We start from the raw sequence: 25,779 nt of genomic DNA on the forward strand, positions 1-25,779 counted from the left end.
ATGTGTAAATTTAACAGTATAAAAATGTATAAAGGACAGTTTAAACCAGAAAATTCAACACTGTATATCTGATGGAATAGCATGACAATTATGAAATCTATTCTTTCAGTAAGATTTACATCCAGATATCACTTATCATACATCCAATCCACTCAGTTTCATTGAAAAATACCAAACATTTGTGGTGTAAAAAAAATACTCATTCATGACACACCACAATGAAGTGTGTCCTCGGCATTTAAACTATATATGACAACGCAAAAGATATCTTTGCTCTTCAGGATTGTTTTGAGCACACTGACTGGGTCATGTTCAGGGAGGATGCAACAAATGGCGGCAACATCAATTTGGAGGAGTACACATCATCTGCGACCAGATACCAGGAAGTGCATTGATGATGTCACTGTCTCCAAGACAATCACAACACACTCCAACCGGATGCTGTGGATGACTGCAAAGGTGCGTGAGCTGCTAAAAACCCGAGATTCTGCCTTCAGAGCAGGCGGCAAGGCGGCCCTGAGAACAGCGAGAGCTAAACTGTCTCGAGCCATCAGACCAGCAAAACATGCGTACGGCCCGAGAAACCACAGCCAGGACAGCGGTGAACCGTGAGTAGAAGTTGTTCAGATGCACTGAACAACTTCTACTCATGGTTTGATGCTCAGAATGACGTGATGGTGAGGAAGTCCACTCCTCTTTACAACGACCAGGTTCTGTGTCTGACCACGGCTGATGTGAGGAAAAATCTTCGCAGTTAACCGACAGAAGGCTGCTGGTCCAGACAACATCCCTGGAAGACTGCTCAGAGAATGTGCAGACCAGCTGGCAGATGTCTTCAGTGACATCTTCAACCTCTCCCTGAGCACTGCTGTGGTTCCAACATGTCTCAAGGCCACCACCATTGTTCCCGTGCCAAAGATGTCCTCAGTGTCCTGCATCAACGACTACCGTCCCGTTGCACTCACACCCATCATGATGAAGTGCTTCGAGAGGTTCATCATAAGGCACAAGACCCTGCTGCCCCACTCACTGGATCCACTGCAGTTTGCCGATCACCCCAACCGGTCTACAGATGATGCCATCTCCACCACCCCATGTCTGGCCCTCACCCACCTGGACAACAAGGACACATATGTACGACTGCGGTTCATAGATTTCAGTTCAGCATCTGATTGGAAAGCTGAGCCTGCTGAGCCTGAACATCTCCCTCTGCAAGTGGATCCTGGACTTTTTGACTGAGACCACATCTCCAACACCACCACACTGAGCACTGGAGCCCCCTAAGGCTGTGTGCTCAGCTCACTGCTATGCACTCTGGTGACTCACGACTGCAGCAATGCACGACTGGAACCACGTCATCAAGTTCGCCGATGACACTACTAGGGTGGGTCTCAGCAGCAAGAACGATGAGTCAGCATACAGAGAGGAAGTGCAACAGCTGCAGGTGCAACTCAGCATACAGAGAGGAGGTGCAACGGACTGGTGTAAAGTCAACAATCTGTCTCTGAACGTGGACAAAACAAAAGAGATGACTGTCTACTTCAGGAAAGCATGCAGTGATCACTGTTCACTAAACATCAGTGGATCCTCTGTGGAGGTCATCAAGAACACCAAATTCCTTGGTGTTCACCAGGTGGAGAACCTCTCCTGCTCTCTCAATACCAGCTCCATAACCAGGAAATCCCAGCAGCGTCTCTACTTTCTGTGAAAGCTGAGGAAAGCCCATCTCCCACCACCTATTCTCACCACCTTCTACAGAGGAACTATCGAGAGCATCCTGAGCAGCTGCATCACTGTCTGGTATGAAAACTGCACCGTATCATATTGCAAGACCCTAGAGCGGATAGTGAGAACAGCTGAGGAAATCATTGGAGCCTCTCTTCTCTCTTCACACCTATCGCACCCGCTGCATCCACAAAGCCACCAGCATTGTGGAGGATCCCATGTACCCCTCACACACACTCTGTACCCTCCTGCCTTCAGCTTCTTCCACCAAGCCATCAGACTTCTGAACAATCAGAGACAGGACACACACACACAACTGACACCTTTTCTGAAATGATTAACAAAAAAGAAGGTTCCTGTGTATGAGGCAGCCAGACTAAACCATGTCAAACTCTCGTTTGACTGGACCGCAACAGACATCAATGACGGACGAAGGACTCAGGTAAGACACGGACTGAAATACACAGGACTGATTGAAAAGAATCAGACACAGCTGGGTACAATCGGGAAAGAACACGTGGGTAATCCGGGGGCGTGGCACACACGAGGAGCCGACGAGCAGGGCATGACAGTTTTAATGTTGAAGTGGTGATTGACTCGGACTCTAATTTTGTGACTTGTGAACATCTTTTATAGATATATGTGGTGCCTCAGTGGTTAGCACTGTTGCCTCACATCTCTGGGAGCCAGGTTCGAGTCTTCACATGTGTGTGGAGTTTGCATGTTCTCCCCATGTCGTCGTGGGGTTTCCTCCGGATACTCCGGTTTCCCTCCACCGTTCAAAGACATGCTGAGGCTTATTGGAGTTGCTAAATTGCCCATAGGTGTGCATGTGTGAGTGAATGGTGTGTGAGTGTGCCCTGTGATGGGCTGGCCCCCCGTTCTGGGTTGTTCCCTGCCTCGTGCCCATTGATTCCGGGATAGGCTCCGGACCCCCCGCAACCCAGTAGAATAAGTGGTTTGGAAAATGGATGGATGGATATTGTAGTGCTTGCAAATTTTTATATTTGATGAGACTAAAAATTGAGAAATTTCAATAGGCACAAATAGTTTGAAATCAAGACTGTCATCAAGACTCTGAGCATTTCCACATCAAATTATGACATATATGAATATACCAGAATGTGCTGAAAACAAAAACACACAAAGGTCACAAAGGGTGTCTCAATTCTCTGAGTATCTGATTCAACACCAACATAAAATCACATGTACAAAAAGAGCCATGAAAAACAAGCTTGAAAAACAAGCATGAAAAACATCCCACAGAAACACAGTTCTCTCAACTTCAAAAACAATCAGTGCTAAGCTGATGAAATTTTGATATAAATAAAAAAGGCCATTAGGTCTATTTTGGTCAGAGTCTTTTTCGTGATAGTTGGAAAATCTGGGGTGGTTCTGATGATCGTCACATGAATTCTTGTGTCCACATTAAGATGGGGCAGACAGGGGCCACCCCTATGGCCTTGCAATCTGGGAAGCGGTGGAGTCAAAGTGATGTAACGCTCTATGGTGTCAATTGAACAGTATAACAGTTTAACATTGCAAAAAGAACACACTACTCTCTGCAAAATGTTACATTTAACACTGATTGGTGTAGACCATATATACACTATGCAGCATTAATTTAACTCTGGTACATTTGATGTGCATACAATGTAAAATTATAAATAATAATAATAATGGGGATGGGGGTCTGCAAATCTAATAACAGGTCAGATCAGGTTGGGGAGCATGTGTTGATGCAGCGCGTTGCCGCACCCACCACTCAGCGAAACTCCTCAGGATCCCGGTCGGTGATCCTCCAATCAGATACACGGTTCAGTCCCACCCTCCAGAAATGATTATCCATCTGCCACAGCCAGGTGTTATGTGGGCGTCCCCTTGGCCTGGTCCAGCCGCTTGGGTCCTCAGCAAAACAACAAAATGGTACTTCCACAGTAGAGAATTCAATGACAGGACTTGAGAAACAGACTTGAACACGGACTAAATACACAAGACTAAAGGCAGGAAACATGGAACAGCTGATAACAATCAGGGTTTCACACAAGGTTAACAAGGGCAGTGTGGCACACAGGAGGATTGTACAAGCAGGTAGCCTCAGCGGAGTCCGACATGGCCGGATCCTCCATCACCCTCCAGTAGAGATCTTGGAGGGCAAAGTATTGGTCGGCTAGTGAAAGGGCAGGCCTCGCTAGAGTTCGTGCGGGCTCCGCTTTCACTGGATCGAACACAGCCGAGTCCAGGATTGGACGGGGTTCTTCCGGATACCCGGCAGGGGAAGAAGGAGAGAGAGAAACCACTCTTCGGAAGATCGTACCTCTTCGGATTTCTTACCTCCTCTCTTCTTCTTTCCCCGGGTCGGGGTTTTTGGTGGAGGCTGGGAGTCTCCTGGGAGGTCCGTCGGCGGATCGGGAAACCTTTCAGTTTTGCGCTCGATCAGCTGGATCCTCTGCTTAGTTAGCCTCTCCCTTAACAGCCGGAGATTTTCATGCACGTCCTACGCCTGATGTGCGTCATCGGCGAGGGACATCTCCTCCAAGCTATCCCGGCTTTGACTGGCTAATGCCCAAGCCAACAGGTCTGGATGCTGTTCAGCCAAATGGCTATTTCAATATTAGTTTAAATACTAGGACTCGTGGCCATAGGTGGGTATTAATGGGAGAACATTTTAAACGGATTTGAGAAAACACTTCTTTACACAACATGTAGTTAGAGTATGGAATAGTCATCCTACTTGGGTAGCGCGAGCTAAAACCCTGGGTTTCTTTAAATCAGAGCTAGATCAAATTTTTATAACTCTGAGCTCTGAGTTAAGTTCTCCTCAAACGAGCTTGATGGGCCAAATGGCCTCCTCTCGTTTGTAAATTTCTTATGTTCTTAAAAATGTTTTAGCAAAATGGAAACACCCCTCTATAATGTCAGTACTGAATTGAAGAAGCCTGATCTTGTTGACTAGCAATGTAAGAATTGCATGAATGCTGGTGTTAATATCACACATTGTCCAGCCCTATAATATACTACAGCAATTTTTCGAATTCAGTACAAAATACTCCGCCTCATGTTGTGATGTCTTTCAGTGCCAATACCAGTTTTTACTCCAGTGGAAAACTAACACCTTGAAGTACCAAAAGTTTGCTACCTGGTGCAGTGGAAAAGCACATTTCATTACGGTGTGCTTTAAAGAAAACACTCTGGGGGGTCCTTCCTGCCTGCCACCACATCAGACACCACATCACCTCCTCCCAATGTGCCCCCCCAGCTATAACACATGCCAGGAGAGCATCAAATCAAAGAGCACTGAACTTTTACTATGTAAGAACAAAAAAAACGTTTCATGTGAACTAGGGCTGCCACTAGATACTATTTTCTATGGATTAATCTATAGATTATTTTACCAATTGGTCAATTAATCTAAATGATTAATTTTCATACTGAAAATGAAATTTCCCTTTAAAGTTGTTAATTTTACTTTGACAAGAACAAACTGTATATCATTTCAGGGCTTTAGATAATGCATGCCGGCTTTTCAGCACTATACGGGTGTTATTTTTGCCCTCAATTCAATAAGCAGATTAATAGTATGTTTAAAATATTGAGATGCATATTGTGATGCCCAAAAGTTAGTAAACTGTATAAATTTGCCATATCTTTATGCTTATTAAATTCAGCTAGCAGAGCACCATATGCTACTGTTTTGATAAATCATGGAAGTAATACGCACTAAAGTGATGAACGGTTATATCACTGGACCAGGATCCATGTCTGTCCCGTTTCTGCAGCCAAAAGCTGCAGTGTGAAGGAAGCTTTTACTTGTCTTATATGGCAGTGAAACTGTTGTACTTGCAGTCATGTTACAGCAGGTCTCATAAATATATGTAATTGATTTATACTCTGTTTACAGACCATGCTGGAGGCCAATCTACCCATCCCATCCAGCCTAGTAACCATGACCTCCTGCCTTGGATTCTCCTGCCTTGTGTCGCCCTTCTCACTGGCTCCATCTCATCACTTTGCTGCTATTTCTGTCATAACCAAGGTCAGACATGTGTGATGTCACTGTTTTGTGTCTCATTCAGCCCCAGACTGGGCCGTAGCAGATGTGCAGTCTGTCAGGTACAGACACTATACACTTCCTGTGGGCTGTGTGTTAACACACTGTGATACAGTGTAACTCTGACTATCTTCCTTAGCTAAAGACCAGTGGGGCTCAGTGGGTCACACCTGCAGGACTGCTGAGCAGTGAAAGTGCCAAAGTTACACACAGTATCAGCTGCCACTCTGTCAATCTTTACATCAAATATTAGTAATTTATAAATATTCAGACACATTCAACAGTAACCGGGAATCTTTCTGACCATCATTTTTCTGTGTTTCCTGTTTTAATACCTCAAACCTGCAGCCAGTTTCTTTCTAACACAAGTGTGTCCCTCATGCAAGGTGCAGTGAGACAGTGTGAGAGCAGCAGCCCTTATCAGCAGGGCTGGTAGAGCACCCTGTGCACTCTGTGAATGACGTCACTCTTAACTGTTTCAGCGCCGCTGAGGAAGAGCTCTGACTCACAGCAGAGGGGAAGCAGGACCAGCCGACACGATCAGGTACTGTCACTGACAGGGCTTTCTGTGGCCTTCAGACCACAGCGGGAAAGTGTCTCTGCTTAATCACACATGTTTATATAGCAAAATAAACCCCGATGAATGTTATACATAGACTGAAGTACTTTTAACTGATTGGGAACTTAAACCTGTTATTTTTTTTACAGGACAAAACTGAGGTCAACTATGTTCTTTTAAAGACAGAATCACCGTAAAAAAACAACTATTTCATCTGGGTCTAAAATAAGATGTTTATCCATCCATTTTCTGAAAAAACTGGGGTCACGGGGTGGACTGGAGCCTATCACTGCAACAAAGGGTGCAGGCAAGAACCCACCCTGGGCAGTCACCAACACACCACAGGGTGCACACAGGCCAATTTAGACTCACCAATCAACACATCCTGCACACTTTTGGACCATGGAAGGAAACCGGAGCCCCTGGTGAAAATGCACACAAACACGGGAAAGCGAGTGAACTCCAGACAGAAAAAACCCAGGACCGTCTTGCTGTGAGGCAGCAGCGATAACCACTGTGCCACCGCACCACCCTGCTAGTGCTTTTTTTTTAAAAAATGACACCAGGCATTATATTTGTAAAATAAAGGAAATTTTGCAAGAAAATTTGTGCATTAACTTCTTAATTCTAAGGCCTTTCTAGTGCTGACTAACCAGGGTAGTAAATAATTTAAAGTGAAAATGTTGATTTGAAATGTTTTACCCACCAGACATGCACAGCGTCCTGAGAACAGGGAGAAACATGGTTCTTACTGAGTCATCCTGGGAGTTTAAGGTGCCTGTTTCATGCTGCAGACACTGACAGAATCTCCCCATTTCCACCCTGTGATCCACAAGCCTGATCACAGGAATATTACTGTCACATAATTACATGTAAATGGTCATTTTCATGGACCCTCTATTGTGCTGCACTGATTGGTTCATGTCCCCAAACCCTCAGCCTTTCTCTGGACCTTTACTGGATCCATCTATTATCTTCCACTCATCTGGGTCTGAGTCGCGGGGACAGCAGTCTAAGCAGGGATGCCCAGACCTCCCTCTCCCCAGCCACCTCCTCCAGCTCCTCTAGAGGGTTACTAAGAGATATAATCTCTCCAGCATGTCCTGGGTCTGCCCCAGGGCCTCCTCCCGGTTGGACATGCCTGAAACACCTCCCCAGAGAGCCATCAATGAGACATCCTAGACAGACACCCAAACCCCCTCATCTGGCTCTTTTCAATGTGGAGGAGCAGCAGCTTTACTTTGAGCCCCTCCTGACTGTCTGAGCTCCTCACCCTGTCTCTAAGGCTGAGCCCAGACACCCTGTGAAAGAAACTCATTTCTGCCGCTTGTATCTGTGATGTCATTCTTTTGGTCACTAACCAAAGCTTGTGCCCACTCTTGTATGTAGGAACATAGATTGACTGGTACTTCGATAGCTTTGCCTTCCAGCTCAGCTCTCTGTTCACCATGACAAAACAGTACAATGTCCACATATCTGCTGACGCTGCACCGATCTGCCTGTCATTCTCCTGCTCCATTGTTCCCTCACTCAAGACCCCAAGATACTTAAACTCCTCTGCTTGATGCAGTAACCAAAATTGAGGGGGTAAAACACCCCTTTCTGGCTGAGAACTGTGGCCGTCGACCTACTGTAAGACACTTTCCCACCAAAGCTCAGGAACTAATTCATTTCTGGGTCATTAACTAGGAACTTTTGTAGCTCCTGGACATTTTTGTGTGTCGCTCTCCCACCGCGCAACAGAGACTATGGTCTTTTTGTTAAATAAGCATGGAAGACGTAAAAAGCTCATAGGTTGTAATGTGATGCAATTTAACACAAAACTAAACCGCCACCCCAAACAATGGAGGATGAACAAATCATTTTATTAATTATTTGCTAGTTAGAAAACAATGTCATCAGTCAAACATGGAGTATCAGAGGGATCAGTACTTGGTCCTTTACTATTTTCCCTCTTCATGTTGCCATTAGGAAACATAATTAGAAAACATAACGTTAAGTATCACTCCTATGCCGACGACACCCGACATTTTGGTTGCGCCTAACGACACCACATTTATTGTCACCTTAGCTAATTGTTTTAAAGAAGTTAAGACCTTGATGGCGGAAAACTTCTTATCATTAAATGCTCAGAAAACAGAGCTTCTGTTGTTTGGAGGCAGGTCTGCAGATAGGAATATTATAATCTCCGCACTTCACTCCAAAGGGCTGAACTTTTCCCTAAACAGTTCATCCTGTAACCTAGGTGTCATCTTAGATACAAGCCTCTCGTTTATATCACATGTAAATGCAGTATCGAAGGCGTGCTTCTCACAGCTACGGCAAATTGCCAAACTGCAACGATTTCTTACTCTTCAAGACACAGAGAAATTGATACATGCTTTTTTATACAGCAGGTTAGACTACTGTAATGCTCTATTATCTGGCAGCACATACTGCACATTAAACACCTTGCAGCGTATCCAAAATGCAGCAGCTCAAATTGTCACCAGGAGCAGGATGTTTGAACACATAACCCCTGTTCTTAGTTCCCTGCATTGGCTTCAAAGTTCTCTTACTCACATATAAGGCACTTAATGGTCTAGCTCCTGCCTTCCTCACAGGATTACTTCAAGTTTTCAAGCCGCATCGTCCACTCAGATCACAGAATTCAGGTTCCCTTGTCATTCGACATATAAATAAAGTAAAGTAAGTAAGAATGGCCAGTAAAGCATTCTGCTACCGGGCCCCTATATTGTGGAATGGATTACCAGCCTGGGATGCTGATTCAGTCTCAGTCTTTAAATCTCGACTAAAGTCCCATTACTTCAGTTTATCTTACCCACAACCTAACACACCGTAACTATGGCTGCTGGTGCTGCTGTACATCTCATTACACGTCATATAAATAAAATATGAATAAAAGCCTGCGTCCTGTTATGATCACGATCGATAATCCTAGTAATTAACCAATAACTGACAAAATGTTTTGTTCAAATAAAAATTTATGCTGTAATGCTTCATGTATTTTTGTAGTTGTTCTTGAAATTGATTTAAGTCATATTGGTATTGGAAAAAAGTATTGTTCAGGAACCAGTATCAAAATCAAGGTATTGTTTTGGTACCGGTATCGAAAAATTGTGAAAGATTCCCAGTCCTACCCAGGGGATTATGAATTGCCAAATGTCTGCCAACCGCTTCATATGCCGCCCTATTGTAACCCTGTACTGGCAGCATAGTGAGCATTTGGACCAGTGGGTTCGGTTTGTGAGAGGGGTATATACTCTGTGTGCGGAACTATTAGCCAGGTGTGTATTTTATTTGTATCTTCTCTTCCAAGCAATATTTTCAGTCCAAATGAATCTGGAATTAAGAATTAACTGTTTAAAATGCAGTGCATGTTCATTATTTGGTCTGGATACTTTCTGTTTGGAGAAAAATAGGAAAACAGATACTTTCCTGTGCAGAATTATTAAGAACATTTTTATGACTATTAAAATGGGCCACAAAAGGACCTTTCAAAGAGCAAAAAAAGTGCCAGTCAGAGGGATGCAAAATAATCAAATTTGCTAAACTTTTAAAACATGATTACTGTACAATCGAGTGTTTTGTGATCAACAGACAAAGAGGATAGAAGAAGCATGTAGTGAGAAGAAGACACAAATTAACTGAAAAAGCTATGTGTCAGATCAAAGGGGAGACTTAAAGAAATTCCTTAAAATCAAATGCCACCATTTTTAAAAACTGCAAATGTAATGAAATGTCTGAAAGCACTTTGTGCAGTGTGTTACATGTCACTGCTGGGGTCACGAAGGCTGAAACATAACCTCCACTCAATAAGGCATACAAGCTAAAATGTCAAGAATGTGCACAGACACGCCTCAAGACTCATTTTTTAAAGGTTTTCTGAACAGATGAGATGAAAGTGACTCTTGGTGGAGCAGATGGATGGGCCCATGGATGGTCACCTTCTTCAAGCACCAAATGGATGGTGGAGGAGTGATGGTGTAGGCTGCAGTTATCAGTGGTGAACTTGGTGAATCTTTCGGATTTCCAGATGGTATAAACATTAACCACAAGATCTATTGCCAATTTCTAGAAGACACATTCTTCAAACCCTGGCATAGGAAGAAGTCAGTAGCTTTCATAAAGGTTATGATATTCATGCAGGACAGTGCAACTTCTGATGATATTAATGCAGGACAGTGCCCCTCCCCATGATATGCATGCAGGACAGTGCCCCTTCCCATTATATTAATGCAGGACAGTGCCCCTTCCCATGATATGCATGCAGGACAGTGCCCCTTCCCATGATATGCATGCAGGACAGTGCTCCTTCCCATTATATTAATGCAGGACAGTGCCCCGTCCCATGTTATTAATGCAGTACAGTGCCTCTTCCCATGATATTAATGCAGGACAGTGCCTCTTCCCATGATATTCATGCAGGACAGTGCCCCTTCCCATGATATTCATGCAGGACAGTGCCCCTTCCCATGATATGCATGCAGGACAGTGCCCCTTCCTATTATATTAATGCAGGACAGTGCCCCTTCCCATGTTATTAATGCAGTACAGTGCCTCTTCCCATGATATTCATTCAGGAGAGTCCTCCTTCTGATGATATTCATGCAGGACAGTGCCCCTTCCCATGATATGCATGCAGGACAGTGCCCCTTCCCATGATATTCATGCAGGACAGTGCCCCTTCCCATGATATTCATGCAGGACAGTGCCCCTTCCCATGATATTAATGCAGGACAGTGCCCCTTCCCATGGTATTAATACAGGACACTGCCCCTTCCCATGATATGCATGCAGGACAGTACCCCTTCCCATGATATGCATGCAGGACAGTGCCCCTTCCCATGGTATTAATGCAGGGCAGTGCCCCTTCCCATGATATGCATGCAGGACAGTGCCCCTTCCCATGATATGCATGCAGGACAGTGCCCCTTCCCATTATATTAATGCAGGACAGTGCCCCTTCCCATGATATGCATGCAGGACAGTGCCCCTTCCCATGATATGCATGCAGGACAGTGCCCCTTCCCATGATATGCATGTAGGACAGTGCCCCTTCCCATGATATGCATGCAGGACAGTGCCCCTTCCCATGATATTCATGCAGGACAGTGCCCCTTCCCATGATATTCATGCAGGACAGTGCCCCTTCCCATGATATTCATGCAGGACAGTGCCTCTTCCCATGATATTCATGCAGGACAGTGCCCCTTCCCATGATATTAATGCAGGACAGTGCCCCTTCCCATGGTATTAATACAGGACACTGCCCCTTCCCATGATATGCATGCAGGACAGTACCCCTTCCCATGATATGCATGCAGGACAGTGCCCCTTCCCATGGTATTAATGCAGGGCAGTGCCCCTTCCCATGATATGCATGCAGGACAGTGCCCCTTCCCATGATATGCATGCAGGACAGTGCCCCTTCCCATTATATTAATGCAGGACAGTGCCCCTTCCCATGATATGCATGCAGGACAGTGCCCCTTCCCATGATATGCATGCAGGACAGTGCCCCTTCCCATTATATTAATGCAGGACAGTGCCCCTTCCCATGGTATTAATGCAGGACAGTGCCCCTTCCCATGATATTCATGCAGGACCGTGCCCCTTCCCATGATATGCATGCAGGACAGTGCCCCTTCCCATTATATTAATGCAGGACAGTGCCCCTTCCCATGATATGCATGCAGGACAGTGCCCCTTCCCATGATATGCATGCAGGACAGTGCCCCTTCCCATGATATTCATGCAGGACAGTGCCCCTTCCCATGATATTCATGCAGGACAGTGCCCCTTCCCATGATATTCATGCAGGACCGTGCCCCTTCCCATGATATGCATGCAGGACAGTGCCCCTTCCCATGATATGCATGCAGGACAGTGCCCCTTCCCATGATATGCATGCAGGACAGTGCCCCTTCCCATGATATTCATGCAGGACAGTGCCCCTACTAATGACACGCATGCATCCGAGATAGCAAAATGGTTCCGTACAAAAACCCACAAATGAACAGGAGAGAAGTGACAAATGTAACACGATCCACAGATACAAATACCACAACAACAACAAATTAATTTTTGTATTGTGCATTTTCACAACATTACATTGTCTCAAAACGTTTTACAGTATCCTCACCCAAAGCCCCCAGTGAGTAAGCCATAGGCGACAGTGGCAAGGAAAAACTCCCAAGAAGGAAGAAACCTTGGGAGGGACCAGACTCAAAGGGGGAGCCCATTCTCCTGCAAAGCACGGTTCACATATACAAATTGCTCTCTATTTTTGTGAATATGATCTTACACAACATACACAAAAAATACATATTTGTGGATAGTTAAATATTTGTGGATCATGGCATATATTTGAGATTGTCTTTCGTGGGTTACAAATAATGAAGTCAAATAAAAACTTCCATACAAGTGCCACATCTAATGTGGTGGCGTGTAACCTTGCAAAACTGTCATGCAAATGATGAAAAGTTGCCGTAAAGAGTGCATTTTGTGACACCACAAAATAAACGATAGAGCATTTTTATATATCGTCATATTGCACAGCCCTATGTCGGGTTGATATGGAAAGGCATGTAGTATCAAGCCAAGGGCCCCCTCCAAATGTTGCATCCGTGGCCTCTGCACCTCTATTACAGATGTTACACTCGTAGCCCAACATTGTGCATGCACTAAGCCCAGAACTTACTGCCCTTATAAATGCATTGCAAAATTAACATGTTTTAAGCACAGAAACAACAATTCAGGTCAGAGTTGCCATCACGGCCAGGCTCAGCTGAATCTTACATAAGAAATTTACAAACGAGAGGAGGCCATTCCGCCCATCAAGCTCATTTTGGGAGAACATAACTAATAGCTCAGAATTGATTAAATCTTATCTAGCTCTGATTTAAAGGAACCCAAGGTTTTAGCTTGCACTACATTAACAGGAAGACTATTCCATACTCTAACTACACACTGTGTAAAGAAGCGTTTTCCCAAATTCAGTTTAAAATGTTCTCCCTCTAATTTCCACTTATGGCCACGAGTTCTAGTATTTAAACTAATATTGAAGTAGCCATTTGGCTGAACAGCATCCAGACCTTATATATATGGATCATGTCCTCCCCTTAGTCTCCTTTGCTCGAGGCTAAACAGATTCAGCTCAGCTAACCTCTCCTCATAAGACATTCCTCTAAGACCAGGAATCATTCTTGTAGCCCCACGTTCAACCTTTTCCAAGGGAGCAATGTCCTGTTTAAGGTATGGTGACCAAACCTGCACACAATATTCTAAGTGGAATCTTACCAAGGAATTATATAATCGTAGCATCACCTCCCTTGTCTTAAACTCCACACACTTACAGTTGTAACCCAACATCCTATTGGCCTTTTTTATTGCTTCCCCACACTGGTGAGAGTGGGACATGGAAGCATCAATATACACACCGAGGTCTTTCTCATAATCAGCTACCTTTATTTCAGTGGACCCCATAAAATATCTGTACTTTATATTTCTGCTCCCTGCATGGATTACCTTACATTTATCTATGTTAAATTTCATCTGCTAGGTATCAGCCCAGTCGCTAATTAAATCTAGATCCCGCTGTAGCCTCTGTGCTGCTACTTCAGTATCTGCTAAACCACCCACCTTGGTGTCGTCTGCAAATTAACCAGTTTACTGAATGCATTGGTGTCGATATCATTAATGTAAATTAGGAACAATAGTGGTCCTAAAATTGAACCCTGCAGTACCCCACTATGAACGCAGGCCCACTGTGACATTGTGCCTTGAATAACTACTTGCTTCTTCCAGTCTCTTACCCAGTTTTCAATTCAAGCTGCTACATTTCCTAAAATTCCTGCTGCATTGTGCTTAAGCAAGAGCCGTTTGTGGGGGACAACATCAAAGGCCTTCTGGAAATCTAAGTAGATCACATCATAGGCCTTTTTGTGATCAATTTCTCTTGTAGCTTCCTCAAAGAACTCAAATAAATTAGTTAAACAGGACCTACCTCTTCTAAATCCATGTTGGCTATCCCTCAGAATGTTATTTGAATCCAGGTAATCTACCATTTCCACTTGGTTTATAACTTCCATTGCTTTTAAAATAACCAATTGGCCTATAGTTTGCTTGATTATTTCTATCCCTGTTTTGAATATGGGCGTTATATCAGCATGCTTTCAATCAGAAGGTACCACACCAGCAGATAAGGAGCACATCGGCTTCAGTTATACAGATATTGGTCATAGACGACGCTGGATTAGTAACAAGAGTTGGTAAGTTTCTCGTGTCCTCTACAATGAATACCCGTGCAAAACAACCCACTCAGAATTTGTAAATCAGAAATAGCAAACAAAAAAAGTAAAACACCTTATAGATAAAACTACGGAATAAGCTGCAGTAAACTGCAATATCTGAGCTAGCAATAATATGGTGAACGCAATGATGAGCTGCTTACACAGCATCACGAAAGGTATCGTCTGCTAAGTATAAACATAAATGTGACTAAAAACTCAGTTAACATTATTTCTGATTGACAAATTCGGAGTGTATTTAAACGTTTTATACTATGTGTATCTTTATTTCATTTCACGATTAGTAACTTTTGGGTGTCACAAAACGCATCTCATTAATATGTTGGCCGTACTCCTATTCTGTTTACGAAAATCGTGGGCATAGATAAACATCCATATAGAACCAAGGGTAGGGTTTGGGACGAAATTGGGGATACTGTAGGCTCTTTTCGTGTTTTTTTTCGCTTTTAACAGGTAGATGCGTCAGAACTGGATTGGATGATTGATGACTGTGCCTGTTATCCTGGTTGTTGTTACGGTTGGCCATCTAACCGGTACACCGTTTTTAAAACGAAGCCTGGCTTACTAAGCGGTGATCTTCTGGAGCACAGCAGCGTTATTCTATATGATACTGTCTGCGGTCATCCAGCCGTTATCATGACCACTATTGCTGGCTTGGTGTCTGGGTTACTTTCTCTTTTTAAATGTGTTCTCAGGGTAAATAAATAATTGGAAAGAACAAACCCATTTTAAAACGGGTGTCCTTGACTTTAGGTGGAAACGGAACAGGTTAAATAAAAGGAAAGAGAGAGCCTGTTCTCTTACAGGACCCTTTAAAAGCCTTTTACTAAAACCAGATTTAAGATTCCCGTACACCGTCCGCATGAAAACCATCCTTACAAGTTTGTTAATGCATTTTTCGTCCATTAATTCATCTCCCACTTTCAAGGAAGGTAGACAAGGTTTAACACTGGAAAATCGAATTGTATTCTGAATCAAATGTAGTAGAGGAATAGGGATCGATGTGCAAGGTTTCCGCAAGACAACAATCTAACAGGTTTAACGCAATGACTGCGTGTGACGTCATCTACTGTGCGACTGGGAGTCTTCAGACAAGATACCCGGATGCTTTCATCCTCATCCCAGATGACTTCAATCACGTCTCCCTGAACAGGACACTCAGCACCTTCACACAGTTTGTGGACTGAGGGAAAACAAGACACTGGATTTGCTGTATGCAAATGTTAAAGAGGCATATAGCTGTACAGCTTTTCCCCCTCGGGCATATCCGATCACAACCTGGTTTATCTACTACCCATATATCTACCACTAGTGAAGAGGCAGTCGGCCATGGTCAGGACAGTGAGAAAGTGGACAAATGATACCAGTGCAGCCCTGCAGGATTGTTCGGACACTACAGACTGGGAGGCTCTGTGTGAGCTGCATGGAGAGGACAGCAACAGCTTCACTGACTGCGTCACAGATTATATCAACTTCGGCACTGATATCACTGTGCCACTAAAATCTATACGCTGCTTCCCCAACAACAAGCCGTAGGTCACCAAAGACATCAAAGCCCTCCAGAATGAGGAGGAGGCTTTCAGGTCAGGTGACAGGGAGGCAGCCAAAGTGGCACAGAGAGGTCTATCTGTGAAGCTAAAAGAGGGAAGAGACAGATAGAGGAGAAAGCTGGAGCTAAAACTGCAGAAGAATAACACCAGAGACGTGTGGAGGGGCATGAGGACGATCACCGGCTTTAAGTCCAGCTGCCAGGGGGTCGAAGGAGATGTTGGGTGGGTCAATGAACTTAATCAGTTCTTCAACAGGTTCTACAATGTCTCATCCAGCTCTGTGTCCTCCTCCCATACCAGCGTTTCTCTGCCCTCTTTCACAAGCGCCTCTCCAAGATGCGACTCTCCACCTGACATCTCTTCGGCTTTCACCATTCCACCTACTAGAGCTTCCACTGCCCATTCGCTTGATAACACCTCAGATTACCTAGTGCCTGGCATCACCATCACTGAGGACCAAGTGAGAAGAGAACTACGCAGACTACGTCCCGTCAAAACATCAGGCCCTGATGGAAGAAGTCCATAGGTGCTCAAGCAATGCACCAAAACAGCTATGCAGAGTTCTACTGAGGATTTTCAATCTGAGCCTCAGTTCAACGAAAGTTCCTGTGCTGTTGAAAACCTCGTGCTTGATTCTTGTGCCGAAGAAGGCATGCTCCAGTGCCCCATCGGGCTACAGGCCAGTTGCACTCATCTCACACAGCATGAAGGTCTTTGAGAGGTTGGTTCTGAATTTCCTCCGCCCACTGGTTAAACCATCACTAGATCCCCTTCAGTTTGTATACCAGGCCAAGATAAGCATGAAGGATGCCATTACCTATGTCCTGGACCGTGCATACAGCCACCTTGACAAATCAGGAACGTCCCTGAGGATTATGTTCTAACACAATGCTGAGCAGTACAGGAGCTCCCCAAGGAACAGTCCTATCATCATTCCTCTTCATCCAGTACACATCCGACTTCAGGTACAACACTGAGGGTTGTCATCTGCAGAAGTTCTCAGCAATAATTGGATTTATCAGCCAAGGGGAGGACATGGAATACAGAATGGCTGTGCACAGGTTTGTTGACTGGTGTGAGCTGAATCAGCTGCAGTTTAACATCAGCAAGACAAAGGAACTGGTGGTGGACCTGAGAAGATCACAGTCTCCTGACTCTCCTCTATCAATAAAGAGGGTGGACATGGAGATTGTTCAGGACTTCAGGTACCTTTGTGTTCACAAGGCTGGAGTGGTCCAAGCACTACCTGGCAACCTACAAGAAAGGTCAGAGGATGATGCACTTCCTACTGAGACTTAGATCCTTTGATGTCTGCAACACTAGGTTGCAGATGTTCTATGAGTCTGTGGGGGCAAGTGCCATTTTCTATGCTGCAGTGTGCTGGGGGGGCAGCATTAAGGTAGCGGACGCTAAGAGACTGAATAAGCCAATCAGGAAGGCAGGCTCTGTAATTGGTGGGGAACTGGACAGCTTAGAGTGTGTGGCTGAGAGAAGAACATTGTCCAGACCACAGGCCATCATGGACAATACTGATCACCCACTTCACAGTGTGGTGACTGAGCTGAAAAGCACCTTCAGTCACAGACTCACCATTGTAAAGTGCACCACTGAAGGCCACAGAAAATCCTTCCTCCCCACTGCAATCAGACTCTAAAACTCCTCCATCCATCACTCATCTTCACAATAAGGCCCACAATAACTTACTGCTACTACAATAATTGTGCAATAACTGAAGCTACCCCTACTTGGTTGTTAAGGTATGCAATACATTTACCTATCATCCTGTGTAATATTTTTATTTTTATGATCTGTGATACCTGGGCAACATAATTAAAATGTGCAGTATTATTATCCATGATTCGGTGCAACTTTTGGACAAAGGTATTTTAGATTCCTGTACAGAGTTTTTCTATTGTATTTTATTAGAATGTTTAACAGTGCTCCAATTTGTTTTACACTTATTTTTATACTTATACTGTATTGTTCTTGTCTTCGTGTCTATGTGTGACTGTGCAGTTGCCATGTGAGCAATCTCCTCCGGGATTAATAAAGTCTTCTGATTCTGATTAAGTTGGCTCCTTATTCAGATTTTATGGTCCACCTTAAATGCTGCGCAGCTAATGGTAATGACTGGTTCTGCCTGTAGGGGGTCTTATTTACAGAGGTTAAACTTCATTTGGCTTTTGATTTGCATTAAAATTATTAAATGCTTTGAGCCAGTGAAAACTCAGTTCAGGATGACAGTATATGATCTCTGCAAGTGACATCACTTGTTATCTGGTTGTATTATTCTCCTTCAAATACACCTGGGAACTCACATACACATTGATAGACATTACTGCCATTATTATCCGCTATTATTGTCAAAGTAAATAATAAGTACAAACCAGAAAGTCATTAATAGACACAGAACATTTGAGCGGAAGGGAGAGAACTTTCAAATAAAATATTAAGCAGAGAGCACAAATGATAGCTTGCATAGCTTTCCTATGTTTAGACCTAAAGCTCGTGTTAATATACTGCTTGGTATCATTTTTACATTTTTACAAATTAAATCTTAGAATGGCTAAATTTTGATTAATGAATGTGAAATTTAGCTAAAATAATTATCAAAATTTATTACATAGAATTCTTTAGATATTTTACCCATGTAATCGTAAAAACCAAACATTTTCCAATACAGAGAAAAGTCAGTTTTCCCAGCAATATACCATGATACTTCTTTCCAGAACATGCTAGTGTAGGGGCACTGCCAGAACAGATCCAACATTGTTTCTAGCACTCCCCACACAATGAACAGTTATCAGAAATGTCCTTAAATCTGATAAGATAATGCAGACTTGCAGAATAATATCTATGCATGATTCTGAAAGAAATGCCAAAAAGGATTCCAAAAGTACTACGGAATTGAATGCAATTCATTAGCAGTTCATCACCATTAATTAACTGGTTACTAGAATTATATCAGTTAAACCATTTTTGATAGAATATGGACCTATTTTTGAATATAACATACCAATTACTTCAAATGAACATCTATGGGGAGGGAAATTGAGTTGAATAGGCACAGAGATGTCAATAAACCGGCGATATACCCACAATAATATGTTTTCATTTAAAAATTCACCACATAGCAAATGTGCACTGCATGGTGTTTATATGGTTCTCACCAATCAGGAAGGCTAATAATGAAAGTTTTCAGTGTTCTTCCTCTAACTTTAAAGCACAAGTAAGGTAAGAGTGAGAAAGAAAAAGCATGTGTTCAGCTTACATGAACACAGCATCCTGGTCTTCAGAAACAATCAAAGCTGATGTGCCATAAAGTTTACATAAAAAGAGAAAATGCTATGTTGGTCGGAGTCTTTCTCTTGATGTTAGATTAATTAAACACTGCAGGCTGCCGAAATGAGTTCAAATGAGTGCACATTAAAATGGGGCAGTTATGGGCCACCCACTTTGCACTTGTGTGCTACCCATATGGGCCTGCAATTTGGAAAGAGGTAGAGACACATTAATTATCAGTCTGTGATGTCAGTTGAACACTCCAAGAGCTTATAACGTTTAACCTCTGTAAAGTATTTTAAAGTAACATTGGTGAGAACCATATTAACACCATGCAGTGTTAATTTGACATTGGCACATTTGCTGTACACTTTCACTATGTTAACTCCTGTCGTCCACGTGCTGGCTGCAAGTTGTTAAATAATACCAGATGTCTATCAATATATATGTGAACAAAGTTCTCAGGTGTATCTGAAGGTGAGGAATACACTGAGTCAATCATGTAACAAGTGATACGAGTTTCAGGCATCAAAGTCTTTCATATTCAACTGAAGGTTTCAGTGGCTCAAAGTGTTTAAGCCCTTCTGGTGCTGACTGAAAGTTGCTAAATAATGCCAGATAATGTCTATCAGTGTGTTTGTGAGCTACATTCTCAGGTGGATTTGAAGGTGAAAACAGCTTTCAGCCAAGTAGGTAATCATATACTGGCATCTTTAAGTGAACTTTGACGGGCCCAAAACATTTAATAAGTTAATACAAACAGAACAACAAATGAAGTTCTGAAGGTAAGCCTTGGTAAATATCCACTATGCCTGGCTTCAGGGCAGAGCCCCGGTCTCCCCAGTCTGGCTGGGGTCACATTTTCCTTTGGCTAGATTAAGTGCAATTCAGAACACCACCATGACAACTATTACTGTGCAGGATCGATTGGCTAGCATCCACTTTAATTACCAACATGGATGGAGCATTGGAGTAGTTTGCAAACAGACTATTTACAAAGTAATACAACTGTTAAATATATGTGAATACGTGTTTATGTGTGTGCAGACTTGTCTTGAATTAAAAATCTAAGTTGGCACCCCTGTAAGCTGGCTCTCAGAATTTGTAAAACAGAAAAATGGACACAAACCTCACTGCTGTGGTACATGTGCAGGGAATACTAGAACAATAATTTATATTATTATTATTTATAGTAGTAGTAACTGTCAGGATCGCGGGTAGCGACGGGCAGGATGCAGGGAAGGACGCAGGGAAGGATCAGGCGGGACGAGGAATAAACATGGGAGAGACAGGAGACCAAGGAGAGAAGGATGGGGAACAAATGGGGATTTATTGAAGGGGAGACGGCTAGGAAAGGTACAGGACATCCATTAATATTAACTAACATCAATGATGGACAACAGGCAGGGCAAGACGTGGACTTAAATAGATAAGACTGGGCGAAAATAATAGGACACAGCTGGGCAAGATCGGGCAAGCACACGTGGATAATCAGGGGGCATGGCACACACGGGGATCGTACGAGCCGGGCGTGACAGAACCCCCCCACAAAGGCGCGCTCTCCGGGAGGCGACGGATGAGACGAGGGATACGGGACATGGAAAACAAGAACAAAACCATTAACGGGCCACAGGGAACAGAACAGAAAGACAAAACAGGCACAGGGGCAAAAGCCACGACAGGACCTGACAAAGGACAGGGAATGCGGACAGACAGATGAGGAAAGGGGACACGGAGGGAACAGGCAGGACGAAAGGGCCAGGAGTGAACAAGGGAGCCACAAAGGGACGAGGAACAGAGACGGGAGGAACAGAGACGGGAGGCTAGACGGGAAAGGCTGGGGGACAGAGGGGAGCCCGAGGGAGCCACAGCGGGCGATGGGCAGCAGCCGGAGGGGCCGCAGGTGGCCGGAGCAGGAGGGGACCTCGGAGGGGCTGAGGAGGCAGGGCGAGGGACAGGCGAAGGAAAAGAGGAGGAAGTCGGAGGGGGCATCAGGGAAGGCGAAGAGGGAGCTGAAGGGGACACCGGCGAAGGCAAGGAGAGAGGGGGAGCCGCAGCAGGCGGCGACGTCCCCCAACGCGCTGGAGTGGGGGGACCCACAGGCGACCGACGAGGAGTCAGAGGCAGGACCGAGGCAGGACGACGAGGCTTCGGAGGGGGACCTGCAGGTGACAGCCGGACTGGTGCTCCAGAACCCGCAGGCGCCCCCCGAGCCCCAGCCAAAGCGGACAAGCCGGGCATGACAGTAACAATACAACATGCTGTGCACATGTGCAAAGTACGCGGCTTGACCAGAGAACTATCTTCTATCTAACTATCTAAGTCATGTCAGAAAAATCGTAAATACGAGATGAGAGCAGATGACCGGCACTACAATGTGGTATTTACCAGTGCGAAACACAGGATTTTCTTTAAGCCCCGAGTTCCTGAGTTGGGGACATGCCAGTACAACAATTATGGCAGAGGCAATGGATAGCTCCACCGTGAAAGGCAAATTATTTTGAAAGTAGTAAACTTTATGTAGCGTGTTTATGTCAAAACTCTGAATTGTTGAAACAACATTGAAATGATGTTTAATGCTAATTGTTGTATAAAGGTTAACAAAACACTTATAAATCAACGTTGAAATGTTAAGATCTGTACATTGAATCAACGTTATATCTTCAACAACATACAGAAGAAATTTCTGGCTTTTTATTATCATTATTATTCTTATATTATCATTTTAGTAAATTTTGATCATATGACCACTTCAAAAATCTAAATGTACTTGTGAAAAATTCGTATAAGGCCTAGTATCCATCCATCCATTTTCCAAACCGCTTATCCTATTGGGTCGCGGGGGGTCTGGAGCCTATCCCGGAATCAATGGGCACGAGGCAGGGAACAACCCAGGATGGGGGGGCAGCCCATCGCAGGTCACACTCACACACCATTCACTCACACATGCACACCTACGGGCAATTTAGCAACTCCAATTAGCCTCAGCATGTTTTTGGACTGTGGGGGGAAACCGGAGTACCCGGAGGAAACCCCACGACGACACGGGGAGAACATGCAAACTCCGCACACATGTGACCCAGGCGGAGACTCGAACCCGGGTCCCAGAGGTGTGAGGCGACAGTGCTAACCACTGCACCACCATGCCGCCCCCAGGCCTAGTATCATTTGTGCAATTAATTAGTTAATAAATAATAATCATTACTGTTGTTGTTATATTACAGTTGGCTAACTATACATAATATATAGATATATCTCTCTGACACACACAAAAATAACATGTTTGTTTGCGCATCTCTCCTTGAGTCGCCAGCCCTACTGAGGAGAGCTAAGTTCGGCGCCCTGTCCTGCGTTGCTCCTTGCCTTGTGCCCTTAGCCTCCGGGACAGGCTCCGGACACCCTGCAACCCTGAATAGGATAAGCGGTTTCAGAAAAAGAATGGATGGATGGAATAAGGTATGTAATCTGGTACTGTTGTTGCCAGTTGTGTCAACAGACACAATGCAGTGCCAACCACATAACTTCTGCTCAATATCGTATCTCATTTCATCAGCACAAGCCAAATCCCTTTTGGTGACCGGTTTGCTTTTCTCCCCTTCATTCATTTTTATTAAAATTTCTCATAGAAACGCACCACACTCTCTATGATTAAGTTTGACAGGGAGGACAAAAATGAGGTTAGGTTTTGCGATTCACTGACACAAGAAACGTATTTGTCCTGAGTGGCAATTAAAGGCACACAGGGCAGTTGAAGAAAGGACACAATGAGGATACAACAGTATTTACAGTGTTTAGAAGATGCTGTGCAAAATTGCAATCAATCGGGTAGATAAGAACTATTAAATATATAAAGTTAGTGGGCATGGAGGGGTCAAGTGCAGAATCAGTGACGGGTTCTAGAGCAGGGAGGCGGAGGGGGAAGAGAAGTCCGTGAATTGAGGAGTTAACCTGCCCTGGGAACAAAGGTCACTCTGCTCTTCTGTGTCCTGCAGCTGGGACAGGGGAGCCGTCGTCCTTAGGAAGCCACTCAAACTCCCAGAACAGAGCATGGGAGGGGTCCTGCAGAATCCTACACACTTCTCTTACAGTTTGTTGCTCACTCAGGGATGAAAGTGCTCTGACTGGGAGTCCGATGATCTTAGAGCATAATTTCACTGTATTGTGCAGGCTGGTGGAGTGATACCAGCAGGCAATGGAAAAACAGAGGACACTCTATATGAAGGAGTAGTAAAAGGTTCTGAGTATGACCTTGTTGACCCCAAAGCTGTTGAGCTTCCTTAGGAGATATTGCCACTGCCGACATGTCCTTAGAATATCCTCAGTATTGGAAGCCTGAAATCATTCAAGACTTTAACCGAGGACTTTTTTGGAATGGGGACCACATTCGAGTGCTTCCACAACTGGGGGACTGTGCTGCTGTCCATTGATCTCTGAAACAGGCACTGAAACACGCCCCCCAACAGCCCTGCACAGCACCGCAGGATGCAGCGACTGACAGGTGCTGTGCTCAACTTGGTCCTTTTGAGGGCTCTCACCACCTCTACCGTGTATAAGGAAAGTTCTGTTCCCGCGGGTGTGAGGGAGGAGACCATGTCTTTGAGAGGGGAGGTGTTGTCAGTCTCGAACCTAGTGAAGAAGGAGTTGAGGTTGTTGGTCTGGGCTGTGACCTGCCACCTGGATGGACCTGTGGATGGTGGAGGCGGTGTTCACAGCGATCATGTTCTTGATCCCCTAAGCTGAGTGGAGGATTCCTTGGGTGAATTTCTCCTCCACCTTGTTTTTGTACCTCAGCTTGGCATTCTTTATGGCACGCTTAACCTCCCTGTTTACCTCCTTCCTCTCAGACTCAGTGCCAGTGAGGACTGTCCTTTGTTTAGGATTCCTTCTAGTTCTTTTGTAATGGAAAATTTATTGTTTGGGAAGACAGTAATCTTCTTGGTGGGGATGATACTGTCCACACAGAAGATGATGTATGAGGACACTGTGTTGATGCTCATTGATGTTACTGGAGGTTGAAAGGAGGTTGTCCCAGTCTGTGGTTTCAAAACAAGCTTGCAGAGTTGCAATGGTGTCATTAGTCCCCTACTCAATGTTTTGACAACCTTCTCTTCCTTTTTATGACAGGGTTTAGGCTTGTGCTCGCAGGTGTGGTGATCAGCAGAGCCAAGAGGGGGGAGGGCAATGGATCTGTACACACCAGGAACTGGTCCACAGCACTTATCCAGTGTCTTCCCCTGGTGGGTGGTGCAGGTGACGTACTGCTGATATCCTCTAAAGCACTTGTCAGTGGAGCAGTGGTTAAAGTCTCCCAGGATAAATATGGGAGAGTCAGGGGAGCTCCAGATTGCCCAGGGTCTTTTGATGTGTTTTATGGCTGCTGTTGTATTTGCTCTAGGGTGGATGTAAACCAGGATGAAAAATTACTGAGGGAACTCTCTGGGAAGGTAAAAAGGGCAGAGGGAGACTGCCAGAAGTTCAATGTCTTTGCTGCAGAGCTTCTCCTGGACGACGATCGTTGAGCACCAGCGTTTGTTTCCAAAAAGGCAGACGCCGTCGCCATGCTGTTTGCCGGTGAGCTCAGTGTCTCGGTCAAGTCACAGGGGAGAACCGAAGCCGTCAATGTGCAACATATCATTCTTATTTAGCCACATTTCCGTGAATGCAAGAACTGAAGCAGTTCTGATTTCATGCATGTAGGTCGCACTGGCTTGCAGCTCGTCTGTTTTGTTACACAAAGAGCACACATTAGCCAAAATGATGGAGGGAAATGTGCAATGTTTACAATTCTCCCTCTTAAGTCCCCCTTTTCTTCCCTCTCCTCCTCACCTTCTTTTCCTTGTGTGTCTGGTGATCCCGAAGTAATTCCTGGGGTATTGAACCTGTGGTAACGGTGTTTTGGGGGTGCAGTCCGAGTTTCAGTAAAAAGTCTCAGGTGTATGTGCTGCCCATCCGGAAAATACAGTTCGCTGATGTTAGCCAAAATAAACTCCGCAGAGAGCCATAGCAGCAGGGAAACAACCCAGAAGCAACGGAGAGTATCCATGTGAACACTGAGAGTTGGATGTGAACACTGGGGCAACATGGAGTAATCCGTCCTTATTAACAGCAAGTGAACGAGTGAGCCCATTTGAGGGGGGACCCACATGCCTTCTTCAAGCTGTGCCCGACCAGGCGCCACAGGTGCAGGCCTGGCCACCAGGCGCTCGCCATTGAGCCTTACCCCCAGGACTGGCTCCAGGGAAGGCTCAGGTGACCCACGTCTGGTCAAGGGAAACCATGAATCCATGTTTTTATACATCG

General features: G+C 44.6%; 2 protein-coding genes across 4 annotated transcripts in view; one reads left to right on the forward strand and one right to left on the reverse strand.

Moving 5' to 3' along the window:
* Nucleotides 1–6,960, forward strand: part of LOC125739988 (uncharacterized) — a 33,014-nt gene extending 26,054 nt beyond the window's left edge. The window contains exons 4-6 of one of the 2 annotated variants that reach the window (XM_049010607.1): nucleotides 5,627–5,761; nucleotides 6,259–6,320; nucleotides 6,485–6,960. In XM_049010607.1, the coding sequence (XP_048866564.1) occupies nucleotides 5,627–5,761; nucleotides 6,259–6,320; nucleotides 6,485–6,532 (245 nt within the window). In that variant the 3' untranslated portion in view covers nucleotides 6,533–6,960. Of the gene's footprint in view, nucleotides 1–5,626; nucleotides 5,762–6,258; nucleotides 6,406–6,484 lie in introns of those variants that run through there. The other variant, XM_049010608.1, reaches the window with a different exon arrangement.
* LOC125739984 (proline-rich protein 36-like) overlaps nucleotides 1–25,779 on the reverse strand; it is a 95,335-nt gene that overhangs the window by 37,247 nt on the left and 32,309 nt on the right. The window lies entirely within an intron of this gene.

Source organism: Brienomyrus brachyistius, chromosome 4 (genome assembly GCF_023856365.1).
Source record: "Brienomyrus brachyistius isolate T26 chromosome 4, BBRACH_0.4, whole genome shotgun sequence".
Classification (NCBI taxonomy): Eukaryota; Metazoa; Chordata; class Actinopteri; order Osteoglossiformes; family Mormyridae; genus Brienomyrus; species Brienomyrus brachyistius.